Genomic DNA, 27100 nt, shown 5'->3' on the forward strand with positions numbered 1-27100 from the left:
GAACATTTATGTTTATAATATATATATTAATAAATAAATAATAATATATAAAATTTAAATTTAAACTACAATCGATAGTTTACAAACACAGCTGTTCGTGAGCTCACTAAACACAGCTTCACCAAGCAGTGCTGCAAAACGTTTTTGAAAAACAGCATATTGCAGCACTGCACTTATCGTGCTAAATAAAAAGTTATTATTTGCAGATTAGTCGCTGATAAGATATTATAGCCGAATTTGATCAGGCTTCAATAAAGGCCCTCCGATTGGGTTAGGTATTATTCCGTTGTGTGTCACATGTGCTTCGATGAACCTTTTTGAAATTCTGGTAATTAAGCAGTGAATTTTTGGTGCATTAAACTGCAACAAGTGGAATTTTCGATTATACATTTTCAAAACGGAATACCAGTAATCGTTTGTCAAACGTGAGTATTTCATCAGGGGTTATTGACCATGAATAATAATAATAATTTGTATTGTGAACTCTCGGCCCAGTGGATTACATTGACTTGGAGGATACAGAGGACTTCGCAATGGATTTCTGGGGAATATTCATGTTTTTTCTGCTAACTTTCCTCATTATGAGTTGCTGCGGATATTGCTGTACCAGCAGACGCCAGGGTGCAGTTTTGTCCAGTGAGTATTTGTATAAATTTGAGCTATTAATCAAATTAACACCCGCGATGACTCATTTCCCCACAAGAAAAAAAAAAAAACGGGTGGAGTTTGTCCGGCTTAAAATACAAATTTTAGTTTTCTTCATGCTTGTATGCGTGAGATTGTTCTATTGTTGTTTTGTGCTGAGTCGTGATAAATAATAAAATACAGTTATAATAAACCGAGAGACTAGAAAACTGAAGAGCGAGCTTTTTCTTTGTCTCTCTCTTGAAGTTTTGCTTCTCCGACGATTCGTAAACAAAATCAATTATGCTCAGCCATAAAAAAAATTCACTTTTTCAGCATGTGTCCAAGTAATTATAATTAATTATAATTAAGTTTATTTATACATTTATCGAAACGAACTTGTATCTTATCTAATCCTACATAATGGGGGGTCTCTTTTTGTCTAGGATTTTCCCATTTCACCATCAAAATCGGTTCACTCTGTACTCTTTATAATTTCAATATATTTCTCTACTAAATTAAATGACTCATACAGTAGCGCTCGTCGATAACAAAATTATATTTATTTTGGAGATAAGCAAGTGACAATTGTATCCAAGGCATAGAAAAATTACCTTTTCCAGTATTCGTCCGACTTTAAAACCGTTCGTGTCTGTAAAAACAACTCTTTAATAATGGTTTACATATACTTCGATGTGTGGTTCCCCATTAGTATGGTGTTCTTTATAGTGGTTTTGATACTGATCCTGTTTCGGGTTCGTCGATCCCGTCGACTTCGAATGGGCAACGCCACAGTGGTCACCGCCGGTAAAAGCAGCTTATTAAATAATCATCTTGGGATGATCGGTGGTCTAATCACCAATTCTGGTTATAGTCCAAGGCAGCTGAGCTATCGAAATATAATCACAAGTGCTCGAAGAATAAGGCGTCATTTGCATCGAGCGCCTTTGATTATCGCCTTAATTTACAAATCATTTATGTTTTCCTCCATCAAATCGAATGAGACCATCTGTATTAGCAAACGTTTGACGTCAAAGCCTTTTTTTTCGTTCTTCTTTCTTCTAGTGTTATGATATTAAATTATATTTAGTGGTGTTTAAATTAGGCGATAGGGTTTTGATTAGATGCCCACAAATAGTTGCTTCGAGGTCATGCGGAAAACCAATAAATTCTGTGTTTTACAATGCGTTAACAGCAGAAGAGTTTAATTTGTGTTTCTTTATTTATTAAGATTTTAAGTTTTTTAATTTTAGTACAGTTTCAAATTGTTGAATAAAATTAATATTGCCCATTTCGAAAAATAATTGTTGAAACTTATAATGACTGACTGATTTAAAAATAATTTTGTAACAAGATTTTATTTAAAATAGTTTAAACTATACCTCGAGAAAGTAAATCTTGAAACATTTTTGAGCTGCATTTGTCTTTATAGTTATCAATGTAGTAAATAGTTTAGTCTTAGAAGATTTATTATACCAATCTAGTTTTCACTCTAAACTAATTTTTACTTATTTGTGCCGTTTGGTTTAAAGAGATAAAATAAAAAAATTAAAAACAAATTTGATTACAAAATTTGTAGGAAGTGGTTAAATATTATCGAAAATAATAAAAGAACAGAATTTCATTAAAGCAGTACTTGCTTGTTAGTTAAACCATATACCGACTTCAAGCAAAGATACTTTTTTTAGAAAAAAGATACTTTTGCGCAGATTGTCAACAATGAGATTGTTGTATTAGTACTGGAGTAAGACTTTAAATTTCTCTGTTTTCGAAAAGTATTGGGGCCAATGCTTTTCCTTTTCGTTTTTATTGATTGCTAGCTTGTATCGATAAGCGCAACTAACTTATTTGATTACTACTGACGTCAGTGCCGACCGCAGATTTGTGGGAATTGTAGAGGGCAATGGCACTGAGTTCAGGATGAATCCCCAGAAAGTAATAAAATTCGAAATCTAAAACACATTTTCTCTTTTGATTGATGCGGACTATTGACGCAGGTTTCAAGCTGTAAATACAATGTCCACTTGAGAACTTTTATGGTTCCCCCCGATTCTATGCTAGCTTTTGACACCGGTATCAGGACTATATGGCGTCTTTAAGCCGATTAAACGTGCAGACCGTCACCACCGATACAACACTTGTGTGCTTATCTAATCGGGTATATTTACCCACCGCTTTGAACTGCCTTCGGGTCTGTGCAAAATCCGGGGACCGTCTGGACTCTTACAAAAGTCGGCGAGGAAGCTCATCCATTCCGCAAACACCGTCGAACGTCTGCGCAATGAACACTGGAAACGCTTCGCAATTTCACATTACCGTGGCGTAGATTCAATACCCATCGAAGAACCCTCAAGACTGCCTACCAATCGAATCTTTTAGTTAGTAACTTGTTGTAAAATAGTAGTAACTGCTTTCGAAAAGATGCCGCATGTGCCGGGCGAAAAGGATCTGGAGGTCTCCACGATCGTCCTGTGCTCCATATTCACTGTGGTTCTCTCCGGAGTTCTGGTGCTCATAATCCGCTCAGCGATCCGCAAAAGGAACCAAAGGCTGGCCGACAAGGGCGTGGTCGAAGCAAGTTAGTATATATAGTCCACTGGAGAAGTCGAAGTCCTCTGATTTGTTCCTGTTTCTTGTCTTGCCAATTTTGTCGCCGACTGAGATTTGTGTTACAAGTTTCTTTGTGTTGTTTTGTCCAAAATGTTGGAAAACAATCCAGTTAATATTAAGAAACGTCTAAATATTTAACTCGTTTTAATTATTTGTTATTGCTTAAGAATTTTGTGTTATTCTTGTACAACTACTTTATAATTTAAATACATTCTAATTGGAGAGTAATTTGTTAAACAAAATCTTGATCTCCATCTGTTTTTTTTTTTGGAAATCTTTAGCAAATTCCAAAAGCAGGCTGTATAGATGTCACAACTGATTTCTATGAAAGTTGAACAAATAGTGAAAAAGACTTATTCAAAACATTTCCTGCAAAAAACCTTTTTGTAGTTTATTGTTTGCGTTGTTTCTAATAACAATTTCTAAATACAGTTTTGGATTAGTTCGACCATGGATATTTCCCCCTTATTAATTTGGTTTGGTTTGCTTATCCTTGTAATAATGCTCTTCGAAATATTTCGTGGAATTCATAAAAGTCAAGCCGCACATGCGTGTGTATTAATGTTGTTTAAATCCAAGAAAATTTTGTGTTCAATTGTCCAAAAACAAATAATAAACAAGAAAGAAAGCAAACTTCGGCAAGCCGAAGTTCATATACCCTTGCAGCTATTGCATGAATTAAATACTTTTGAAAACATTTAAATTATGATTTACTTCAGTATATACTGAAAAACAGTGAAGCTATGATGATTTGCAGCTCAATTATTAGATAGTTATTTTATATATTTTTATTAGTTCTATGGGAGCTATATGATATAGACGTCCGATTTTGATAAAATTTAAACCATAATTCTGAAATAATTAAACATTGCCATATGTCGAAGAACTAAACAAAAAATTAAAAAACAGAAAAGTTATAATTTTTTTTCATTTATTTCTCCGATTGTTCCTATGGGAGCTATATGATATAGTCGTCCGACTTTGATGAAATTTAAACCGTAAATCGAAAATATTTAACCATTACTAAATGTCGAAGAACTAAACAAAACATTAAAAAACAGAAAAGTTATAATTTTTTTTCATTTATTTTTCCGATTGTTCCTATGGGAGCTATATGCTATAGTCGTCCGATTTTGATGAAATTTAAACCGTAAATCGGAAATATTTAACCATTACTAAATGTCGAAGAACTAAACAAAAAATTAAAAAACAGCAAAGTTATAATTTTTTTCCTTTATTTTTCCGATTGTTCCTATGGGAGCTATATGCTATAGTCGTCCGATCCGGCTCGTTCCGACTTATATACTACCTGCAATAGAAAGACAACTTTTGGGAAAGTTTCATGCAGATAGCTTTAAAACTGAGAGACTAGTTTGCATATAAACGGACGGACAGACGGACAGACGGACAGACGGACAGACGGACAGACGGACGGACAGACGGACATGGCTAGATCGACTCGCCTAGTGATGCTGATCAAGAATATATATACTTGTCGGAGAGTATGTAGTGCAGCATTTCGACAGGTATGACCATGGGTTGTGCTGGTATACTAGATATACTAGATATTAGTTTTGGTAGAATGGGGACTCAGTTTGCGAGCTGAGGCCGAGTGTGGCTTCGTATGCGTTGCTAGGTCTGGTCTCTCCTTTTTCTTCTGGTTTGTAGTGTGACGTGAGATAGACACGTGTTTTGGTCCTTAAGAGAGAATTATGAGCAACAAAGGCATCGAAGACTCGCTGCATTTGCCAGAATTAAGTTCAGGCAATCAAGAACCAAACGATCAATTCACCAGCAATGACGACTTACAAGGGGATGAATTTAGTTCTCCGACATCAGAAGTGGGATTCGGCCCTAACCAAACTTTGTCAAGGGATGTCTTCGCGTTGTTGGAGCAACAAAACCGGAATTTTCTGGAACTGGTTAAGAAACTACAGATGCCGGCGAGCACAGTACAACAGACTGGCGAGATTTGCTTGCCGAAATATAATCCGGACATTGCTGGGGTGGATGCCACGCAGTGGTGCGCTACGGTCGACATAATTTTACGAACGAAACCGCTAAGTGACAGCGCTCTTATATTAGCGCTGAGTAAGGCCTTGGAAGGCACAGCGGCCCAGTGGTTGTCACAAATATGCTACCCAGGAATAACTTGGCAACAGTTCCGGCAATTATTTGAGCAGCGTTTCGAGTCTTCAGAGACGCCAGCCGCTGTTATTTTTAATCTTCTAAATAGTCGCCCAAGGAACGGTGAGAGCTTGCCTGTTTTTGCGAGCCGCAGCGTGACGTCACTGTGCACAAAATTGCGTAATTTAAATTGTGAACAAATTTCCATCGCTTTGATTCTTGGGCATATGGCTAATTTCGACCGGCGTTTACAACGAATGATACACACAACGCATATCAGCAATCGACGTGAGCTGCAAGCGGAGCTGCAAGTATTTTCTGCACTGAAGGAGCGTCCTATTGCACCAAACTGGGAACCGGAGACTAAGCGGGCTAAAACTGCTGATCTAAAATGTTATCAGTGTGGAAAACCAGGACATAAAAAGCAAGACTGCAGATCTGGACTAGGATTTCAGTTCTCGTCAACTTTAAAGGAGCGGCGTTCTGGGAAGTCTCATCAGGAAAGGCCAACTGTAACTTGTTACAGATGCCAGGAGCCGGGACACATTGCCACTAATTGTCAAAAAAAAGTGCAGAATACCGGATTAGGAGTAAGATCGGAAGAGAGTGGAGCTGTGCACTATGGAGGAGCCTAAATTGAGTATGCTGGTTAATGGTGAGAGATTTCCAATAACATTTGATCCGGAAGCTAAGTGTTCATTAATTAAAGAAAGTACAGTACTACAGTACTTCGAAAATCAAGATTTATATAATTGTTGGTGGAAATTCTTTGGTAGTTTTGTTTCACATAGTACCAAATTGTGGAATCAAAAAAAAAAATATTGTCATTGGCAGACAAATATTGGTTCAATGTTTTTGGTATAGTTTTTGTTTTATTTTTTTTGCATTTGACTGGTTGAATCAACTAAGACTCTTCAAAAGCGACCATATAGATTTGGTTCAAGTGAGAGGGCGCTAGTTCGTGGCAAAAATAGAGAATTAATTGAGTATAAAGTTATCAGACCTAGTAAAAATAGAGAATTAATTGAGTATAAAGTTATCAGACCAAGTAAATATAAAATAAATGGTTCAGCAAAACTTTGAGTTGATTATCGTGAATTAAATAAAAATACAGTAGCTGATAAAATTTCATTACCTCTGATATCAGATAAAGTAGCTAGACTTTGGGGAGCAAATTATTTCACTTCTCTTGTCATGTCTAGTGGATATCATTAGATTCCAATGCACTCGGAACAATTAAATACTGCTTTTGTTACACCTGATCGGAAGAATGAATTTCTATCGATGCCATTTAGATTAAAGATTGCTTTCTCTGTGTTTCAAAGAACGGTTGGAAATTGTTATAGAAATTTTAGTGAAAGATGAATTTTTATTTAACATTTCAAAATGTTTCTTTCTGAAAACAATAGTTCGGTACATTGGTTATGAGGTTAACGCGGCGAAAAATTAAAGCAACATCGAGATCAATCGCTACATTACGACAGCTCATCGGTTTGATGTCGTATTTTCGCAAATTTCCGAGGTTATTGCACAATTTTTGAACCTTTTGTATTTTCTCACATTTGAAAATAATAGCTTGTTTTGGAGTGTAGAGCACTAAGAAATTAGCAAAAGAATAATCACTGTATTAACGAACAAGCCAGTGTTGATTATTTTTGATCATTAGTTTCCAATTAATGCTTTTACTAAGTTTGCTTATTTGTTTTGCACCTTCTCTATTGATGCTTATACTTGTATTAACCCACTGAAATCTACGACAGTCATTTAAGGTGTGACAACACGTCTAATTGCCGATCAGCGGCGAAGCTTGACTGGTTCAAAGTTTATGAAATTTTGTTCTTATCAATAGATAGATCTACATTTAATTGCCACAGGTGTAAGTCGAGTCAACGGTCAAGTTGAAAGGGTTATGAGAACCCTTAAGAATCTATTGACGGCTGTTGAGACAAGCTCTATGTCGTGGCAAGAAGCATTAGTGGAGGTACAGCTGGCCCTTGATTTCGCAGTGAATCGTAGTACAAAATGTAGTCCATTAGAACTTTTGATTGGTGTAAATGCTATGCCTCTGGGGCTAATCCTAGAAGCGATACTGAAACTGAAATTGACAAGATATAAGAAAACAAAATTTTACGAAAGCAAGGCTAAGGTAATTGGATTCAGTATGGGTTACTTTGTGCTGGAAAACAGTGTGAAACAGCAAACGAAATCGGATCCAAAGTTTAGAGGTTCTTTCGTTGAGGCATTGAAGGGAGACAGCATGTTAAAAAAAAAAAAACAAACAAACACGAAAGTTTGAGAAAGTTACAGGATGTGTAAATTTCAGAGAGCCTGATGCAAATTTTAAAGAACAAAGTCTGTTAGAAAAGTCTTTTGAAACAGAAGAGTGTCGTGAAACCATGTGATTGGCGATGATCGAAGGTTGCTTTAGAAATGTGGTTGATGAATTCGTGAAGCCAAGTATTGGGCGATGAACGAGCGATGTGGTTGATGAATTCGTGAAGCCAAGTATTGGGCGATGAACGAGCGATGTGGTTGATGAATTCGTGAAGCCAAGTATTGGGCGATGAACGAGCGATGTGGTTGATGAATTCGTGAAGCCAAGTATTGGGCGATGAACGAGCGATGTGGTTGATGAATTCTTGAAGCCAAGTATTGGGCGATGAACGAGCGATGTGGTTGATGAATTCGTGAAGCCAAGTATTGGGCGATGAACGAGCGATGTGGTTGATGAATTCGTGAAGCCAAGTATTGGGCGATGGACGAGCGATGTGGTTGATGAATTCGTGAAGCCAAGTATTGGGCGATGGACGAGCTGAGAGCATAATAAAATGCGTGAGCCAATGTGTTTGGCGATTGATGAATATTCAAAAGTTGGCTAGTATAAGACAAGATATGTTTCATGGATTATGACTTAATGATTTGTAATGATTAATTTATAATTTGATAATGTTTAAACGATCTTTTGACTGGAAATGTAAATGAAAGAAATGGTTTATAAGAAAACGTAATGATTTGAAATATTCTATGAAATTGAGATTACTTGGTTAAGTTTTTCTGAAGTATTCAATAGTATTATAATGTTGGAATGAAACAAAGAGGTTTATTGTAGACACGAGGACGTGTCTATGTCAGAATGGCCGTGTCGGAGAGTATGTAGTGCAGCATTTCGACAGGTATGACCATGGGTTGTGCTGGTATACTAGATATACTAGATATTAGTTTTGGTAGAATGGGGACTCAGTTTGCGAGCTGAGGCCGAGTGTGGCTTCGTATGCGTTGCTAGGTCTGGTCTCTCCTTTTTCTTCTGGTTTGTAGTGTGACGTGAGATAGACACGTGTTTTGGTCCTTAAGAGAGAATTATGAGCAACAAAGGCATCGAAGACTCGCTGCATTTGCCAGAATTAAGTTCAGGCAATCAAGAACCAAACGATCAATTCACCAGCAATGACGACTTACAAGGGGATGAATTTAGTTCTCCGACATACTTTATAGGGTCGGAGATGTCTCCTTCACTGCGTTGCAAACTTCTGACTGAAATTATAATACCCTCTGCAAGGGTATAATAACAAGTAAAAATGATAACAAGCAAATGAAATCGTGTTGCAGAGAATGAAATGAAACCTATTAAAGATTTTCAATTGGGCTAAACATTTAGCAAAGCGAACACAATAACTTGATTTAAATCTTTAAAAAATGCTTAAGTAGAAATAAATTTTATATTTTTAGGCAGCATGAATTTCTACCGATATAGTCACGATGTTACTCATGGATGTAAGCCTGATAGTGAATGAGTAACTAAGTGATTAAGTTAATTTCAGACTCCTGTTTCATTTGCTAGTCAGATCAGTACACTCTTTCGGTTCGGCAACTGCACAATGTCGCGTACATTTCTTCTTACTACTAGTAGCTTATTCACCATCAGTATTGTAATTATCATCATATGGATTTGCTTAGTGGTTTTTTTGTGCTTCAAACTTAGTTCAATATGTAAAAAAGGTATGTAGTCCCTAAAACCTTAGTACAATCTCAGAGTGCAGAGTTGTAGACTACATACAATTTATAAATATAAATTTAAAACTAGGCTAGAATCGATATTTGTGTGGTGATGTTAACCAGGATTATATATTCTATATAGGGTCAAATATGACTTCAACTCCAAGATAAAAGACTGTTAAAATATACTGCAACAATGCTTTGCATCGTTTTTTAATTCGGACTGTTATAATCGGTCAAAATAATTGCTAATACTATAAAAGAAAAATTGGGCAAGTATAAAAATCCACGCTTGTCATAGGTATAAAGGGTTTTTAAGTCTAATTTTGTTTGTTGGCTAGTAAGCATTATAATAAATTAAAAGATAAGTTGTTTTACACATTTCCCCACTATTTCTTTGACCGCGGGTAATGATAAAGATTGTTGAAAAAATAATACTGGCTTTCAAAGAAAATCAAATTGCTCATTTGCTTTTGTTTAATTCTAACTAAAAGCCCAAAAGCAGACTGCAAAAAAGATCACTTTTGTGTTTGATTTGATTTCAGCAAGAAGTTGATAAACGTAATAACGTCCCAAACCTAATAACACGATTTTACAAAGCCAAGAAAATCATCATTTTAACCAAACAGCATCAAAAGTCTTTTAGGCCCGTAGCTAAGTTTTAAATTAAAAATAAAATAATCATGTATGTAAGTTAAGGAATGATTTCATAAATCTAATTTGTCACGTGTTTTGCTGTCGTAACGGATGTAAATGAATGCATCTGCCATTCAATCTACAACTGAAAGCTTGGATTTTTTTCAAAAAGCGATATTGAAGAGTGCTCAGCGTAGGCATATGCATTTTAAAGATCAATCAGTTTAGTTGCTTAGTTCGTTGCGGTCAAACGTGTTCGCTAGATCTACAGAATGCCTTATAACATCGATGATCATAATAAACATACGAATAACTTACCAGTAAGTTTTCATCGGGCTGCTATAGTTGCGATAGTCATACTTTGGCTTTGCTGTACGCGTTGTTGGCGATGTTGTTGTAAACGTAAGGAGGAAGGTATGATATCTTAAGAGAAAAAGTGGTTCAAGCTTATCACTAAGATAGGCGAAAGTCTCTTATTTTTATCTTATTCTATTCAGAGCTCTGCATTCTGATCATTCAGTTCGTTGGCAACGTTTGTAGTGCAATCATGAATTATCTCTATGTTGATATTTCTTCTGTGGAAAATTCAAATTTTCATGAAATTCAGATTGGTCGAATTATAGTAATAGCGATATTGATCATTCTCTTTTTTATTGGGCTTTTTTGTCTATACCATATATTATTCAAAAAAAGAAGCCTTGTGAAAATTGGAGTCATTATGCACTGTAAGTAGACGTCAAAAATTGCAAAAATAAATTTTGTTCCTTATGACGCGGAGTAGGGACTCTTGATTTAAACTATAGACTGTAAGTAGACGTGAAAAAGTTATTCAAAAATTAAAATCTTTTATGAACCCAGTCAAAAATTATGGTATCGGGAATATGGCTAATTTGTTTTTAGCTAATGGAGGGTTTGTTTTAATAATAAAAAAACCAAAGGATTTTGATTTTGAGGACTCGTAGTGGTTGGCATCAAAATATGTAATTCCAAAAATTGTACACAACATGAATTTCTCTATTGTGAACTCTGCAAGCATCTTATGCAAATATCAGACATATAAAAGTTATAGTTTTACCCATTCATTTGCGACACTCTGAAGGAGTAAATTGGTTTTTTTTTAATGCTATATCTAGTCTTCAATTTCTATTACAAGGCACTATAGATAAATAATAGATTAGGCCGTAAGATGAGTTATAACACCGTTTTAATCAGTCATTGAGCTCTTGAATTAGTCATAACGTTCTGGAACTAACATCCGGGAAAAGCATATTGAATTACGACTTTTACTCTAGGGTATTTGCCACATTAAGTAGTGATAATACCGGACGGGAAAAGCTTACCCACATGAAAGCAATAACTGCATCTCATTTACTTGGGAACTTGTTTTTTTTTTTTTTTAATTTATTCAAGCTTCTGATGACGTCATTCAGAGCTTCTGTAGCCGATTTATGAACTCCATGTAGTGAAATTGATAATAATACGTTTATGGGTATTACCCACTATATAATACTTCTGCCTTCTATCTGCAGTCAATTTTATTTATGGTTGAACAGTTAAAGTCATTGTCCAAAAAATAAAATTTTTATTGGCAACATGATTTAAGTTATCAGCTAAACATGGTAGTTATTTACTTAATATATCTTAATCTAAAGCGTTGTTAAAGTGAGTCATCAAAAAGAAGAAAGGTCGGAAACTGCCCAAGGATTTAAATAAACAAAACTACTTATTTGCTATCAATTATCTTGAGCTGTAAAACTTCAAGTGCTTAGAGAGCCCAATGGTGAAATAGTCCGGATCACGGCTATCTTGGTCTGATTTAGGACTTGTTATGGAGTGGTTAATGACTGGGCGTTTTTATTATGTTTGTGCAATATTTACTGATACAACTTTTTGTGAAAGGTTTTAGATTAAATTAGCTGTTATGTGACAAAATTCTATAAATAGGTGAATATTAGTGGCTTATGTGATCATTAAGGGTTGATGTGGTGACCTAAATTGTGAATTGCTATGATTATGGAACCTATTTAGTTGGGTCACAGGCTCTCAGCATGAATGCCACTATACTCGATGTGTTTAAGGATATATTTCAACGTCTCCATTTCAACTGGACATTTTTGGCATTTGAGACGGGAGTCCTGACAGTTTTGGTTGCCATAGTTGTGCTATATGCATTAAGTCTTGCCCGCGACTTGGAAGACTTCCACTTTCTAAGCCAAAAATAAAGAGATTCGCAATATGATTGGTTATCTGCTGGAATCTAAGGAGAGTTCAATTCGCATTACTTGCAAAATATTCATCTTAGTTTTGATCGGTTTGGTTGCACTACATTGGAAGCGTTGCCAGGCTCTGGGCAATTTAAGTATTGGGTGCACTATATACTATATACTTCTATAGAAAACCGCCGTTTTCCACTGGGTGGCGCTGCCTTTGGAAATCGGTGGGGGAATTCCGATCAGAAGCATCACATGGCAAGCTTAGGTATCGGTCAACAACTCCACATCATCTCGCTCGTTTATTCTCATTGTCCATTTTTTTGTTGGTGCGCGAAGATGACGAAATTTGAACCGAATAAGCGTAATTTGTGGGAGATTTTGCTTTTCGCGTTTCATTCGAAAAAATCTGCCGCCGAAGCGCGTCGAATGATTGTAGCAACATATAGTGAGTCGTTTATCAGTGAAAGAACGTGCCGAGAATGGTTCGTGAAATTCAAAAATGGTGATTATGACGTAGAAGACAAGGATCGGCCGGGTCCCGTGAAAAAGTTTGAAAATGCAGCTTTGGATACTCTGTTGGATGAAGATTCTTGTCAGACACAAGACAAGAATCCATCACAGGAGCTCTCTATTTTAAATAATCAGTATGTAGCTATTTTTACGCAATAAAGCCTCAAACTATGAAAAGAAAAACGGCGGTTTTCTACTTGTACACCTAATAAGTTATAATGGTTGTGAGTGGCGTTATCACTGATAAGTGCTATCTTTATGAGTGCGATTGCCCTTTTCTTCGGTCATTACTGGCACATTTTTCGATTGCCAATCCGGCAGCTTTACTGCTTCGCTCTTGTTTAGTCTTTGTGCGCCGCTTATTCAGTCAGTATCAAAATCATGGATGATTCGGGCATCTACTGGATACTCTTTTTCACCATCTCCGTATTCTCTATGTCATCTGCGGCCGTGTTTTTGACCCGTGGTCGAACGCAAAGAGCGGCATTAACGAAGGGGGCAGGTGTGTGTGTGTGTGTGTGTGCGGGGACTCCCAAAAAATAAAAGCGATAACATTGCCATTGGGTTACGAATAGCTGTCGTTAACAAAAAACCAATGCATCGTAATCAGTTAAATTCGGGAGCTCATTGGCGAAGCAGCTGCTAAATTCGAATAAAACTATATTCACCATGGAGGGGTTTCTTATTCCCGTCATAGCGTTCTCAGTCTTTGTAGCGATTTCTTTTTTAATGCTCCTAAGTTTCTATTGCTTAGCCAAGAAGTTCCAAACCCAGGGTAAATAACGCAAATTTAGAAAAAGTGTTTTCATTAATGTAACTTTAAAGCTATTGTGCATTGCAAGTATTAATGTGATAAAAAAAAACCAGAGTGAGAGTACGGAAAAACTTGTGTATGTGCTATTTAACTTTGTCACCTATGGCGCTTATCGACTTGGCCATATAATCGGCCATTGATTAGACATGGCCCGATTGAGTGGGTCTGTCAGATGTGAGCTTTGCAGTCTGTTTCGTGTTCGTCTGGAAGGCGTTTGTGTTTTCAAACTTAAATCCGTAATATTATCGAAAATGTTGGGATTCTGGATCGCACTATCTATAGCATTTATCATATTTATCGTAACCTCCATTGTGGTGTACATAAGGCGCAAGCAGAAGGCAGCGCGAAATGTTGGCTACACAATCAGCGAAGGTGGTGGTAATTACATTGACTGAACGTTGAATATATTGGCAAAACGTCTACACTTATAAAAATCAATTTTCGTAATAACTAATTTCTTGTCAATTAGTTGGTGAAAGAATAGAATGTTAGGATTGCGACACCCTATATATTTGATTTCGAAAACATCATATAAGAACAATATGGTTATTTACTGTTGCTATATATATAGATAACGATAAGGCTAAAATTAGTTAACAACGCAAACAAGATACGTTCACTACAAAAAATAATTTTAATTGAATTGTTAAAGGCAAAATGATAATTTTAATACAATTTATTTTAATTTAAGATATTTTGTATAGGTCATAACAAGAAAGCTATTTATTTATCACATTTGTTAATACTTTAGCAAGTTTTGATTACAAATGCAAATTAGTACACACATTTTTTGAGTGCTAAAGGGTTTTGAACGGGGAATTTTTTTCATATGAGTTGATGAGTTTAATCAGATATGAAAGCTTATCGGATCTGCGACTCGAGTGCTCGTGGTTGTGGTCGGCAGTGGGATGATGACTCAGATTTATTGGCCCAGCTCTTCCGTTTCTAATTTTCCTTTTCTGCCTTTGCTCTTTGCAGCGCCCGTGGTGGTGACCTCCGCCACGCACACGGCCCCCGGCGGATATCCGGTCACACAGCTGCCTCCGCCTGGCTATCCGGCGGGCAATGCCTACGGGGCTCCATATCCAGCCCAGACCACCGGGTAAGTTCGGCTTGAAATTGGCACGGAAACTATTGCTACATCTCCTTTTCACCCGCAGCAATGTGACCGTACAGATGCCCATGCCAATGCCCCACCAACAGCAGCACCAGCAGCACCAGCAGATGCCTATGCCGATGCAAATGCCCGGGTAAGTTGTTGTCCTTGAAACACTGAAATCGAATGCAAATACTAATTGATATTCTTCACACAGCATGCAGACGCACGGCGTGGCCTACCCGCCGTATCCTGGCGCCGGGGCTTCCAACATGAATCCTCCGCCGTACGACATGGCCATGGCAAATCCGGGACCCAGTGTCTTGCCCGCCGCCTATGAGAAGCAGGCGCCCTATAATCCCAACTTTGGTCAGTGATTTTCAGTCTTCTTTTCCGCGTCGACATAGCTTTTATACTTTGCTGGATATATATTAGTTTCTATACCTTCCACAATCATGTATTTCCAAAATGAATTCCAAATTAGTCAACGATTCATTTCCCAACGGCCAGGGGGAAAACGAAAATGAACGCGAATGCACAACGAGCCATTTTTATATTCCTTGTGATGTATGTGTAAATGTACATATTACTTAAGTGCAACCTAACTTTAATTTATACATTTATACATTAAGAAACTCCAAAAACAAAACCAAACTGAACATTATGAAGTGTTAATTGTAATAAATAAGCGAAGTGCACATCAATCACATGTGAAGCATGTTTGTTTCGATGCGCACTTCCACACAAAAACCTGAAATGCCTACATGTTTTCAATTAATTCACGAAATCGAGTGATGCTGCCAATAAAAGTGCAGTGCTTAAACGTGTTTCTAAAGATTACCAGTGCTTTATGCTTGCAATCAATGTTTTTTATAGATTTTATATTCTGGAATTATACTTTTTTATTAGCTTAGTTCAGCTTTAGTCGAATTAAGTGTTCACATTCGATGTAAAATAGTACTTTTGAACTTAAATCTAATTGTTCAATTTATTATATGGACTAAAATCAGTCTTTAAATTGTTTTTCCCCTCAGAAATTCGAAAGATAAATATTCATACTGTGAGATACAGTTTATGTAGAAAATAAAATGATGCATTTTTCATGCTGTTTTCGAGCATTTAAAATAAATTTTCCACGGCTTAAGTAAAGTCGTTTTCCCCATTAAACTTATTTATTTGTACAATTGAAACTGCCACAAGATGTTCTACCTTCTAGCACCCTTTTTAATAGTCCTTATTAGCCGGAAGGCGTTAGCCACGGATTACTGCAACAAAGATTTGTGCCAGCCCGAGATATCGCATATTGCTTGTCAAAACTATGGGGTAAGTTTGGATTTGTAAGCAGACCGATAGTAACGCAGCCCTAACATTGCAGGATTTTGACGAAAGCTGTGGCAGTGGAGCGGTTATTATGAAGTTCCCAATGCATCTGCGTTCCCAGTTGGTGGGAATCCTGAATGATTTCCGAAATACAGTGGCCTTGGGAAGGTTTTCCTCCTTTCGTCCGGCTGCCCGGATGGCGACGCTCCGGTGGCACGATGAGCTGGCCGGATTGGCCAAGTTTGCCCTGAGGCGTTGCGAAAACATGGACGATTACTGCAGCAACACGGATGAGTTCAAATACGTGTCCTATATCTTCGGCAGCAGCAGGTGGCTGCATCAGGAGAAGACTCCCCGATCCATTGTGGAGTTTGTGCTGCAATTTTGGATGGATGATATTCGGGCTTGCTCCATGAGTCACATCAATGCCGAGCGACCGCCCAAAGATGGGTGAGATTTGTGGCTTAGAGTTGATGTAGATGCTTACCCGAACTTTGATTTTTAGCCAATGTCGTGGCTACTTTACGCAATTGGTCCAAGATCTGGCCTCACACGTCGGATGTGCCATGATGATGAGACGGAGTCACAGCGGCGGATTGTATCAGTACGGACTGCTGTGTCACTTTTCCCGCGGAAAAATCGCCAACGAGCTGGTCTACCGGGAGAGTGTGCATCCGGGTAGTCGGTGCCATTCGGGAACCCACTCCATATATCAGGGTCTCTGTTCGCTCGACGAGCATATCAATCCCAATGCCCTGCAATTAGGCGCCCTCAATTGAATTGGTTATGCCGCGGCTAATAAACGTAGGAGTTAAGATAGCTTTAGACTTGAGTTGTAAAATAATTGCCACGCTGGCTGGTCGATATGAAGATGTGGTATTTGTACCTGTTTGTTTTGGTAATCCAGTTGGCCCTGTCCTCAGCGAATCACACCCTGTGCAGGCCAGATCTTTGCATTAATTCGGAAGTCCATGTGGGCTGTTTCCATCACAAGGTAGGATGCGGTGTATATCTCCCCCTTTTGAGGTACTAAACCAAAGCTTTTTCCAGCAACTTGCCCACAAGTGCGGCAATGGCAACCTTGTGTTGCACGTGAACGGAGCCTTGAAACTCGGCATTCTTGACAGGATCAACACGTTGCGTAACTTTGTGGCCAGTGGAGCGGGTAACTACGCGGTGGCCGCTCGCATGCCGACAATGAGATGGGATTACACTCTGCAGAAGCTGGCCGATCGCCAGGTGCGCCAGTGCGACGAGAACGGAAAGTACTGCGCCAACACTGATAGCTATCACTATGTGGCCACCACCGAAATCCGGAGCACGATGAGCCGGTATAGCAAATTGGAGCACGAGATCCTGGATAAACTGCTGCCGGAAATGTTCCTGGATGTCCAGATTCTACCCACCAACGAGAGGTGAGTCCATTATTCAGTCGATTGAGTTAAAAAATTATTATTATAAACACATTTCTTAATGTTGGTGGTCAAATTTTATTTGTTTTCAAGTCAATTTTATAAATACCAATACTGAAAACATTTTTTTTTTTACTTTTTAATTAATACAATCTTGCATAAAAGGAAATAAAAGTCTAAAAATAATGAAAATATTTCTTAAAAATTAAACTTTCAATAGTAACTAACTCTAAAAATTTGCAACTGCCGGTAAAATGTATTAGAATTTATGTCTAAATATTAGTGTGTGCTTTTCGGTTTGTTGATAAAAGTGATATTTTGCTAAAAAAAAAAACCTAAATTTGAATCGTCCCAGTTTAACAGAATTTTATGGGCTTGTTGTAAAATAATTTAAATTTTATATTAGCTCAGTAAATATAATTTTATATATATAGTGTTGGGAAAGGTACTAGTTTTCTAGATCTACGTGAGGTACAAGGTATTTTCAAAAATAAGTACCTCTGTTAAATATTGAAAAAAAATATATTTCTGTACCTAAATACCTTAAATAGCATATGGTTCAGAAAAATAAAAATCATTACAAAGGTAAATAGTGGTAGCCTCATTTAAGAAACTATAAAAGTGTACCTATGTACGTATATTGGTAAAACACTGTCGAAAAAAAAATGTTAACAAACATTAAAATGAGTAATGGGTCTAATAACCTTGAAGAACTTTATTGTAGCATATAATAACCACCGCTTGCTTCCATTTCAGCGCCTGTGTGGGCCACTTTGTACCTTTGATCCAGGATCGCGGCGCCCGGATGGGCTGCGCCGTCCGCCTGAAGAACAGGTCCAAGAGCAAGTCGAACGTGATCCTGCTGTGCCACTTTTCACGGGCCAACGTAAACGAACTGCCGGCGTACGAATTGGGCACGCATCCCGGCGAGAAGTGCGTCACCGGATCGAGCCAGATGTACAAGTACCTGTGCAACGTGGAGGAGAAGGTGGACGCCAACAGTATGGTGGTGGACACCATGATGCCGCTCAGCACTAAGGGAGAAAAAAAAGACACAGACGGTTCAGTTGAGTTGATGATGGAGCGTAAATAAAGTCACGAAAGTGTGTCCAATGGTGACCATGTCCAATTGGCTAATTGGGTGGGTGGTCAGTCGGTGGGTGCAGTTGATAGCTTCGCTCGCTCTCCAATCGATTTGCCTGCGAACTCTATAAGAGGCAGCCTCAGGTGGCCGGAGCTGGCTAAACTGGCTGTCTCGCCGAGATGTTGGACACCATGTGGCCGCCGTTGTTGCTGCTCCTGATGCTCCTGCTGGGCCGGCAGCTGCAGGCCTTCGACTACTGCGATCCGACCCTGTGTCCCGGTCCCGAGCGGCACATAGCGTGCAACAACTTTGGGGTAAGATGGTTGAGGTACGACAGCCTTGAAAACTTTCCCTGACCACCTGTCCTTGCAGGAGCTGGCCGACACCTGCAGTCCGGATGCGCATGTGGTGCGGATCACGACGGCACGCCGCACCATGATCCTCAACGAGCTGAACGAGTACCGCGATCGGATTGCGAGGGGCGATCTGCTGGGCTTCAGTCCGGCCACCCGGATGGCCACTTTGCAGTGGGATCAGGAGCTGGCCAGTTTCGCCGAGCTGAATGTGAAGCGGTGCGCATTGGTCAACGATCATTGCCGGAATAGTGAGCAGTTCCGCAATGTGGCCCAGGTTGTGGCCGAGGGCGGCTGGCAGGGGGATCCAATGCCGCCTAGCTATCCCAATGGTGGCCCCAATCCGGAGCCCACTGGCCCCGTGGAATACCACACCGAGGACGAGGTGATCAAGGCCACGCTGGAGCAGATGTTCGCCGAGTACAAGGAGTGCAGCATGCGGGACATCATCGCCTTCAGTCCGCCCAGCAACAGGTAGGTGGTGGCGAATCGCCCTCTCCCATAGCATAGGTGGCTTCACTTAGCTGACCACTGACCACTGACCAGAATCCTCCGCTTGCGTGTCAGCAAGTGCATTGCCTACTTCACACAGCTCGTCCGGGACAGCACCACCCACGTGGGCTGCGGCATCCTGCGGCAGACGAAGAACACCACCAACGAGGCGGGTCAATGGCTGACCAGTGTCCACCAGTACATGACCTGCAACTTTGTGCGGGCGGTCGACGTGAATGCCCCAGTCTATCAGAGCGGCGATCGCTCCGCCACCGAATGCCGCAGCGGACGCAATCCGGTCTTCATCAACCTGTGCTCCGTCAACGAGATCTACGACTCCTCCACCCTCCCGCTGCTCTTCTGAGGTGGCAAATCCTCCCATTCCACAGCCAATTACTAATTTTAATAAAAAGGAAAGGATTCAAATGAAGTTGGCGTTCTCTTAGACTGGGTGTAAATAGTGGGAAATATTGACAATCGGATATTGGTTAAGAACTATTATTCGGAACTAAAGGGGGAATAAAAATCATATAAGGATACAATTTTAGTATTTTTTTAATAGAACTTCATTATGAGTCCCTGTAAGTTCAGAGTGCTCATTTCATGAAAATGAGACATGTAAAAAAAATGTAATCTGTAAACTTGCTTGATTTCACATCGGCTCAAATCTTTCTAACAACATTTCCCATTTTCCATTTCAAAAACATTATGTAGTTCTTAAAGCACAAAAAGAATACACCTGCAGCTTAAATTATTAGTAATTTTGTAGCTTAATATATCTTAATAATAATTTATTTTATCAAGTTAAAAAGTTATGCATCACAAATTGTGACTCACAATGTCAACCTAAATAATTAAATAACCGAGCATTTGCTCTGCTGACCATCAATTCATATATTATCTAAATTCAGTATGTTTCGGAAAATCAAAAATGTATTTTCTTAAAATCAAATTCTCTGTATTTTCAATTTAGTCTGTGTTAAATGGCGTTTGTTAGTTAAACCAATTTTAGTACAAATATCCGTTTATCGATAAAATTTAATTTGTTAGAAAAATGTGATTAGCAAAGCAGATTCAATTAAAAGTATTTTCCAATTGAATAAGCAATGAGTAGAAGTGTTGTTATAAATAAAACAGACATTTTTTTTTTTAATAATAACAATAAATTTCATTTTAATTACCATATTTTAGCAAAGCAGCTTCATTAAAATGCGAATTAATGACACTATTATTATAGTTTTTTTTTGACTTGCGGTTTTCTCACCATATTATTTGCTTTACACAAAGAATCAAAGTTGAGCCGGTAGAATTGCGCTTTAATACCATCACCATTATTATAATGAACCTGATTCGCATGCCGCTGCTCACCTGCCGAGTGGCAGTCAAATTGAAATGTGTTTTCCCCCGCTCCTTTCGTCACCTGCCTGCTGGGTATACATCCTGCCTCCTCCATCCTGCATCCTCCATCCTGCATCCTGCATCCTGCATTCTGCAGAATCCCTGTTTTCGCACCTAGGCGACTGCCAGTCAAAGTCAGCGGACGCAAAAAAAAAGTTCGTTGACAACTTCAGCAAACAAATTTTTTTATCGCGCACTTGCCACACCTCTTCGTTTTATTTTTTTTTGTATTTGATTTCAGTTTTATATAGTTTTTTGCCTTTGGCAGAGGATGTGAAAAAATGGCCAACGCAGCGTGAAATACGCAGCAACCGCAAATGGTGCGCAACAAAAAGAAAAAAAAATGACACAAAATGCGAATATTTCTAGCTAAATTCGAAAAAACTATTTTCTTTTGGTATAATGATTTATTCAATTGTGAAATGTGCTCGATTGTGTTCAGAGGTAATAGTAAAAGCGAACCGTGCGAGCTTGTGCATATGTCGTGTTTAAGCTATTTAATAAAATATTTCAATTTGGTCCTTGTTCGATCAACCATACACTCGCTTGAGAACCGTGAAAAACGTATAAGTTGTATTGAGCAGATTCTGGAAAAGCTCCAAGGTAATGGGGCGAATGTTGCCCAGAAGTATCTGGAAATTTCAATTGATAAAAAAGTTGATTAAAAAGTGCTATTGTGGCTAGTAAGAATCTCGTTGGTGCAATACACAGTTTGAAAAAATAATCTAGGGGAATATATAAATTTGATTTTTTTCATTTTTTGTGTATTAATTTTTGGAAATATTATTAAAGTATTTTTTGTACTTTAAAGTTAAAAGCTGAAAAAGCTTAATAATGAGATATTTCCAGGACTTCTAATGCTTAACTATGCTTTGAAACTTTAATTTTAAACGGTTTTTATAAAAGGATTTATGTTATTTTATATATCACTCACCGAAGCTGGTCGCTGGGCCCTCATCATCATGAAAATAATATTTTTGCGCACGGGAACCTCAAAGGTGTACCACTCCATATCATAGGCTGCGGTGGCCACTGCCAGGTTCTGTTCCCTTAGCTCATTTGCATACCAGTAGAGGGCCAGTATTTGGGCCAGAATCATGTTTATGTACATGCAAACAATTATCAGCTGACTGGTGCCGCTCACCTAGGAATATTGGAAATAGATGTGGCTCACATATATGGACATACGAGTATATTAATACTAACAATAATCAGCATAAAGAGCAGGGCACAGAGTAGGGCTGAAAAGGCCATCAGTTCGAAGAGGAACACCATGGTGGTCAGCTCATTGATGTGATCCATATACTCGATTATGCCCTGCTGGTAGCGAATGCAGGCGATAATCTCCTCCTTCAGTTGGCGGGAATCGCGGTCTCCGTCCGGATACCTAATGGCCACCTGACGGAGCCGATGCTGCAGTGCCTTGCACCGCACAATCCCGAACATAATCAAGCCCACAATCAGACTGGTGTACGGTATGTACATACAACAGCCCATCGGGGTAATGAGCATCTGAAAGACGTACCACATCTCGTAGTACGGACTCTCGTATTCGTTCAGCCCCGGAATCCTACTGCCAAAGGGTAGCACTTGAAAAATAAAGGGCATATTTAATAAAAAGCTCGGACTGGATTCTTGACATAAAATAAACAATTCTGTTTTAAGTCCAATGAATTCTATCTGATTTTCACTTTAATAAAAACCTTACAAACTGAAAGGTTCAATGCAGAAATGAAAATTTTCATGTGCTTCATTTTGTGTAGAAATTTTAAATTTCTTTAAGTTTTAACAAATAAAATTTTTATCTTTTTATAAACATTTTAAAAATGCAATGAAAAGCTCCAAATGTTAGTCAATTAATTAATTAATTAAATTAATTTTGTAAGTTTGTAAGCCTTGAATTTTCCATCTATTAATTCACCTTTACTAAGATTTCAAATAGGAATGGAGTTATATAATCATAATAAATAGGAATATATGTACTCCCAAAAACACAAATTGAAAGACTTTTTTTAAGTATGTCTTGAAAGTAAACTGCACACAGTATTAAAAAGTACGTATTATTTCAATACTAAATAATATAATCCCTATTCCTTTTAGTTTTATTTATATACCGAAGAGTATTAATTTAATAATCATCTTATTGAGAAATTTGTCATATCCAATAGGTTAGCTCCTATGACAATTTTTTTTTGGGTGTGATAACCTTGCTCGTTAAACATACTAATTACGTAATATTTGGAAAAAATAAAAAAAGACTGACTTACCCCTTTCGCTGGAGGATAAGGGATAGAGGCCGAAACCCAAGGAGGTGAGCATGCCAAAGAAGAGATTACCCCTGGCCATCAACTGACCCACCCGATTCACCTCGACCAGCAATCGCGATATATACGTGTCATTCAAATTTAACAGATCGTAATAGGCCTCGGTCAGATTGTGGATTAAGGCCACATATCTGTCGTGATCCGCCAACAAAAGATAGGCACGCAGCACCGTGTTTATCCAAAGGACGAGCATGTAGGAGTTTCGGATTATCCCGGTGAGTCCTTCATTGGTGCTCATCATGTAGACCAATTGGGTGAAGATGTGGAACGAGGCCAGACCGATGCACGCATAACATTTTGCATTCCTGTCGTATAATAATGCCCAGAATCGCAGTATCCTGACGTTCATGTAGATCAACTGAATGTCCTCAAACATGGCGATTGACTTTGGTAAGGTTTCTAATCGAAATCTGAACTATTATACTTGTGCCTAAACCTTTTATAGAGTTTTTTAGGGGGGAACTGATTTGTTGATTTACTCTTAAAGGGGTATTTTAGCTTATAAGAAGGGTAAGCAAAATTCCATCTTTTAATTTAACAACTAATGTTAAATTGTATCTGTTAATTTGGTCACTTGACTTACAACATTAAGCGAATCGGCATTTGTTGTTTATAAGCAGCTCAACAATCTTGTTTAATTTATTCCAATTTAATTAAATATTTTTTTAAGAAAAAATAAAGTTATGTATCTTTCAGGGTATTTAAAAAAAAACATTATTTTTTTTTATAAAATTCCTGTTGAAGCACACGGGTGGCATGGACTCCCAGCTGGTCTCATTTAGTTGCAATTTCTGCCTAAATTGCCGATGATTTTGCAATATTTTTGCCATTGAATTGTAGAATTTATTCGCTGCATTTCATTTGCCTCATATTGATTTCTTTTTGAGTTATGAGAAGAGGATGGCTAGCGAATTGTGTGTCTGTTATACCAGCCTATGCCACTTTGATTTATTTTTCATTAAATTTGAAAGCCATTTTCGATTGGCAATTTGCCTAATGTGTTTTGCTGATAATTTGACTGCACTTTGGCGGTACATTAAATAACGATAGTGTAATTAGCATATAATCTAAATTATATTATATTTACCGATAGATAATGCTTATCGGTTTAATATAGTAAGTACAAATGATCGCTTGATAACCATTTAGAAATAGCTTTGATAAAAGCTTTTGGTAGCTTTTTGGGAGGGCAACATGCTCTATTAAATCAGTCTTTTTCCAGCTCTCGACTTTTGCGGTTCAATTAAGCGAATATATGACATCATGGATCAGTGGATAATAGCGGTGTCATTGTTTACCATACTGCTCGTTTTGTTCTATAAGTGGTCGGTGGCTAAATATGAAGTATTCAGTGAAAGGGGCGTGGCACATGAAAAGCCCTGGCCCCTAATCGGCAATATACCCATTAAAGGCTTCTTCGGTCGAATTCCGGTGCTTAAATATATGATCGAAATGAATTTAAAGTATTCACCTGGATCACCGGTTTATGGGATCTACGCGTTGAGAGATCCCGTCTTTTTCATTCGAGACCCAGAGCTCATCAAACTAATTGGCATCAAGGAATTTGACCACTTTGTTAACCACAATAGCATGCAGAATAATATCCAGGAATCGGTTCTCTCGAAGAGCCTAATTTCCCTACAGAATGGTCGCTGGCGGGAGATGCGTAACATCCTGACACCCGCCTTTACGGGCAGCAAAGTGCGGATAATGTACGACCTGATCCAGACCTGCAGCGAGGAGGGGGTGCTGCACATCAGGGAGCAGATGGATGGACATTCGAAGGACGCGGTGGGCATCGACCTGGAAATGAAGGATTACTTTACGCGTTTCGCCAACGATGTGATAGCCACAGTGGCCTTCGGGCTCAGCATCAACTCGTTCAGGCGCAAAGATAACGAGTTCTTTCGGATCGGACAGTCCCTGTCCAAGATTAGCGCCTGGTCGGTGGTCAAGGCTATACTCCACGCCCTGTTCCCAAGGCTAATGAAGGTATCTATTGTCCAGATGTCACACAAATTTCAATAGATTCTGTTGACAGTTTTGTGTTTGCCATCGATTTTTTTGGTTACGTTAATGGGAAGAAATTCAAGTTTCTTACTTTTCATTTGATCATTGTTTTAAATATATTTATCTATAGTTTAAAAAAATATATAATTTATAAAATTAAGGTGCGGAAATATGCTTTACCGAAAAAACGAAAAATTCAAAATACAAAAATATATTATACATTTTGACTAAGTTTATTGAATAACAAATTAATTTCGAAAATATAAATTTGAGTAAATGATGCCAAGCTCTCTTTCCTTTAAAGTGATTTATATAAGAATTTATTATATTTATTAAATAAAAGAATGGGCAAAATTGTCATGTATTCCCTAAGAAAACAAAAATTCGTTGTTCCAAAATTTAAGGCAAAATGGTTTAACAAGGCTTTAAATAAAAATAAGAAAAATGTATTAAGTTCAAGGCTATATAGCCTTGAGCAATTTTTAAGACATTTTTTTATTAATTAAATAACATTCCTTGTTAAAGAACTTATCCTAACATAATGAAATTTTGTTGGCTAATTGTATGGCTTTATGTGTTGTTTGTATGTGTTTTAAAAATGCCTATCCTAATCTATTAAATATATCCTTTTTTAACTTCAGCTACTTCGCATCCAGGTCCTGGACACCACCAACATTGATTACTTTAGCAGTTTGGTGAGCGTAACGATGAGGTATCGGCAGGAGCACAAAGTGATAAGGCCGGACATGATTCACTTGCTGATGGAGGCCAAGCAGCAGCGGCTTGCCGATCTGCAGGATCAGTCGAAGGATGCTCGGTATTATGCCGAATTCACCGACGAGGACCTTCTGGCTCAGTGCCTGCTGTTTTTTTTCGCCGGCTTCGAAATAATCTCCTCGTCCTTGTGTTTCCTCACCCATGAGCTTTGCTTGAACCCCGCGGTGCAGGACAGACTGTTCGAGGAGATTCTATCCGTACACCAGGAGCTTAATGGCCAGCCTCTCAACTATGACAAACTGACCAAGATGAAGTACCTGGACATGGTGGTGCTGGAGGGTCTGCGCAAATGGCCACCAGCTCTGTCCACGGATCGTGAGTGCTGTTCCGATATCGATTTGTGCGATGAGAATGGACAAAAGTTGTTTGCCGCCCGCAAAGGCGATGTCCTGCAGATACCCATTTTTGCGCTGCACCGCGATCCCGGGAACTTTGAGGATCCGGAGTCCTTCGATCCTGAGCGTTTTTCCGAGGATCGTAGGGTTGAGAGCAGTGTCTTCCTGCCCTTCGGAGTGGGTCCTCGCAATTGCATTGGCAAACGAATGGCCCTCATGGAGATCAAGTGCATTGTCTATCAATTGGTGTTAAATTTCCGATTATTGCCGGCCGCAAAGACAACGCGAAACATGCTGGAAAACATCAGGGGACATGGCCTTAAGCCCAAGGATGGCTTTTGGCTGAAGTTCGAGCCACGTTAGTGAAATGGCAACTAAACGACTGCGGTTATTCAATTAAAGCTCGAATGCAGCGCACAGAAATGTTCATTAATCAAAAGGAACGGGGTGGGTGGTTGGATGGATTTATTTAATTAATTTCAGGAGTGTGCACCGCAAATGTCTCAAGTTAATCGAGAGGGAATCGAAAAAATATGGCCAAGAAGTGCTGCTGACAGGCACGCCTGAAAAATCTCACTCGCTGGCTTGGTTGTCCGGTCCACTTGACGCCGAAATGGGAAAAACACAAACTCCGTACTGTGAGCAGCTGAGCAGCTGAGGGGCGAAAAGTTTTTGACATTCTCGTTATTTATGTGCTTTGAGGGTATTTAGGCAAAAGTTTTTCGGCCCGCCTAAGCAGTTAATACGATATTGATTTATTCGCCAGTCAACAGCTGTGAGATAATAAATATTATGCAGCTCGAATACATATTTGAAATCTTACGACTTGTTGTCCAAGTCGAAACTTTCTGTTTTGATTCCCAGATTTGATTTATATAGCGGCCAGCGATTAAGCTTTGATCCGCCCAGACTTTTGGCTAAGTTTTATAAGCTAAAAGTTGGTCGGGGCAACAAAAAAAAAAAAAAATAGTA

General features: G+C 38.5%; 6 protein-coding genes across 14 annotated transcripts; 5 read left to right on the plus strand and 1 right to left on the minus strand.

Annotated features, from left to right (window-relative positions):
- The first annotated feature begins 164 nt into the window (after positions 1–164).
- Positions 165–15380, plus strand: LOC108145017 (protein shisa-5). 8 transcript variants are annotated; one of them, XM_017270190.2, is made up of 5 exons: positions 165–425; positions 496–636; positions 14506–14629; positions 14688–14777; positions 14841–15380. In XM_017270190.2, exons 2-5 carry the CDS (start codon positions 534–536, stop codon positions 14998–15000), a joined length of 477 nt encoding a protein of 158 aa, XP_017125679.1. In that variant the 5' UTR covers positions 165–425; positions 496–533; the 3' UTR covers positions 15001–15380. The 8 variants fall into 8 exon arrangements, with proteins under 8 accessions (XP_017125679.1, XP_017125676.1, XP_017125675.1 ...); XM_017270187.2 differs by lacking the exons at positions 165–425; positions 496–636 and adding an exon at positions 1284–1431; XM_017270186.2 differs by lacking the exons at positions 165–425; positions 496–636 and adding an exon at positions 10248–10404.
- A 79-nt stretch (positions 15381–15459) lies between these two features.
- Positions 15460–16722, plus strand: LOC108145016 (antigen 5 like allergen Cul n 1). The gene is made up of 3 exons (XM_017270183.2): positions 15460–15946; positions 15999–16393; positions 16449–16722. Exons 1-3 carry the CDS (start codon positions 15824–15826, stop codon positions 16720–16722), a joined length of 792 nt encoding a protein of 263 aa, XP_017125672.1. The 5' UTR covers positions 15460–15823.
- A 4-nt stretch (positions 16723–16726) lies between these two features.
- Positions 16727–18474, plus strand: LOC108145015 (antigen 5 like allergen Cul n 1). The gene is made up of 3 exons (XM_017270181.2): positions 16727–16937; positions 16994–17358; positions 18112–18474. Exons 1-3 carry the CDS (start codon positions 16809–16811, stop codon positions 18446–18448), a joined length of 831 nt encoding a protein of 276 aa, XP_017125670.1. The 5' UTR covers positions 16727–16808; the 3' UTR covers positions 18449–18474.
- A 48-nt stretch (positions 18475–18522) lies between these two features.
- LOC108145014 (antigen 5 like allergen Cul n 1) lies at positions 18523–19714 on the plus strand. 2 transcript variants are annotated; one of them, XM_017270179.2, is made up of 3 exons: positions 18523–18753; positions 18812–19266; positions 19339–19714. In XM_017270179.2, the coding sequence occupies exons 1-3, from the start codon at positions 18619–18621 to the stop codon at positions 19646–19648; spliced, it is 900 nt and encodes a 299-aa protein (XP_017125668.1). In that variant the 5' UTR covers positions 18523–18618; the 3' UTR covers positions 19649–19714. The 2 variants fall into 2 exon arrangements, with proteins under 2 accessions (XP_017125668.1, XP_017125669.1); XM_017270180.2 differs by having other exon boundaries at positions 19360–19714.
- A 1498-nt stretch (positions 19715–21212) lies between these two features.
- LOC108144967 (odorant receptor 49b) lies at positions 21213–23382 on the minus strand. Its single transcript, XM_017270115.1, has 4 exons — positions 22950–23382; positions 21889–22271; positions 21617–21826; positions 21213–21314 (listed from the first exon to the last, which is right to left on the minus strand). The coding sequence occupies exons 1-4, from the start codon at positions 23380–23382 to the stop codon at positions 21213–21215; spliced, it is 1128 nt and encodes a 375-aa protein (XP_017125604.1).
- Positions 23383–24236: 854 nt separating this feature from the next.
- Positions 24237–26545, plus strand: LOC108145036 (probable cytochrome P450 9h1). Its single transcript, XM_017270220.1, has 2 exons — positions 24237–24998; positions 25658–26545. The coding sequence occupies exons 1-2, from the start codon at positions 24270–24272 to the stop codon at positions 26489–26491; spliced, it is 1563 nt and encodes a 520-aa protein (XP_017125709.1). The 5' UTR covers positions 24237–24269; the 3' UTR covers positions 26492–26545.
- Positions 26546–27100: the final 555 nt, after the last annotated feature.

This window comes from Drosophila elegans, unplaced genomic scaffold, assembly GCF_018152505.1.
Source record: "Drosophila elegans isolate 14027-0461.03 unplaced genomic scaffold, ASM1815250v1 contig_183, whole genome shotgun sequence".
Classification (NCBI taxonomy): Eukaryota; Metazoa; Arthropoda; class Insecta; order Diptera; family Drosophilidae; genus Drosophila; species Drosophila elegans.

What these genes read in the sequence shown, in the direction of transcription:
- LOC108145017 (XM_041707319.1), top strand. Translation starts at nt 12,540, where the DNA reads ATGACGAAATTTGAACCGAATAAGCGTAATTTGTGGGAGATTTTGCTT. An exon ending in TATCCAGCCCAGACCACCGG is followed by an intron (nt 14,630 to 14,687) that starts GTAAGTTCGGCT and finishes TTTCACCCGCAG; the next exon opens with CAATGTGACCGTACAGATGC. An exon ending in ATGCCGATGCAAATGCCCGG is followed by an intron (nt 14,778 to 14,840) that starts GTAAGTTGTTGT and finishes TTCTTCACACAG; the next exon opens with CATGCAGACGCACGGCGTGG.
- LOC108145016 (XM_017270183.2), top strand. Translation starts at nt 15,824, where the DNA reads ATGTTCTACCTTCTAGCACCCTTTTTAATAGTCCTTATTAGCCGGAAG. An exon ending in TTGCTTGTCAAAACTATGGG is followed by an intron (nt 15,947 to 15,998) that starts GTAAGTTTGGAT and finishes CTAACATTGCAG; the next exon opens with GATTTTGACGAAAGCTGTGG. An exon ending in GAGCGACCGCCCAAAGATGG is followed by an intron (nt 16,394 to 16,448) that starts GTGAGATTTGTG and finishes TTTGATTTTTAG; the next exon opens with CCAATGTCGTGGCTACTTTA.
- LOC108145015 (XM_017270181.2), top strand. Translation starts at nt 16,809, where the DNA reads ATGAAGATGTGGTATTTGTACCTGTTTGTTTTGGTAATCCAGTTGGCC. An exon ending in TGGGCTGTTTCCATCACAAG is followed by an intron (nt 16,938 to 16,993) that starts GTAGGATGCGGT and finishes AGCTTTTTCCAG; the next exon opens with CAACTTGCCCACAAGTGCGG. An exon ending in ATTCTACCCACCAACGAGAG is followed by an intron (nt 17,359 to 18,111) that starts GTGAGTCCATTA and finishes CTTCCATTTCAG; the next exon opens with CGCCTGTGTGGGCCACTTTG.
- LOC108145014 (XM_017270179.2), top strand. Translation starts at nt 18,619, where the DNA reads ATGTTGGACACCATGTGGCCGCCGTTGTTGCTGCTCCTGATGCTCCTG. An exon ending in TAGCGTGCAACAACTTTGGG is followed by an intron (nt 18,754 to 18,811) that starts GTAAGATGGTTG and finishes CTGTCCTTGCAG; the next exon opens with GAGCTGGCCGACACCTGCAG. An exon ending in TTCAGTCCGCCCAGCAACAG is followed by an intron (nt 19,267 to 19,338) that starts GTAGGTGGTGGC and finishes ACCACTGACCAG; the next exon opens with AATCCTCCGCTTGCGTGTCA.
- LOC108144967 (XM_017270115.1), bottom strand. Translation starts at nt 23,382, where the DNA reads ATGTTTGAGGACATTCAGTTGATCTACATGAACGTCAGGATACTGCGA. An exon ending in CTTATCCTCCAGCGAAAGGG is followed by an intron (nt 22,272 to 22,949) that starts GTAAGTCAGTCT and finishes TTATTTTTCAAG; the next exon opens with TGCTACCCTTTGGCAGTAGG. An exon ending in GGGCCCAGCGACCAGCTTCG is followed by an intron (nt 21,315 to 21,616) that starts GTGAGTGATATA and finishes TGAAATTTCCAG; the next exon opens with ATACTTCTGGGCAACATTCG.
- LOC108145036 (XM_017270220.1), top strand. Translation starts at nt 24,270, where the DNA reads ATGGATCAGTGGATAATAGCGGTGTCATTGTTTACCATACTGCTCGTT. An exon ending in TGTTCCCAAGGCTAATGAAG is followed by an intron (nt 24,999 to 25,657) that starts GTATCTATTGTC and finishes TTTTAACTTCAG; the next exon opens with CTACTTCGCATCCAGGTCCT.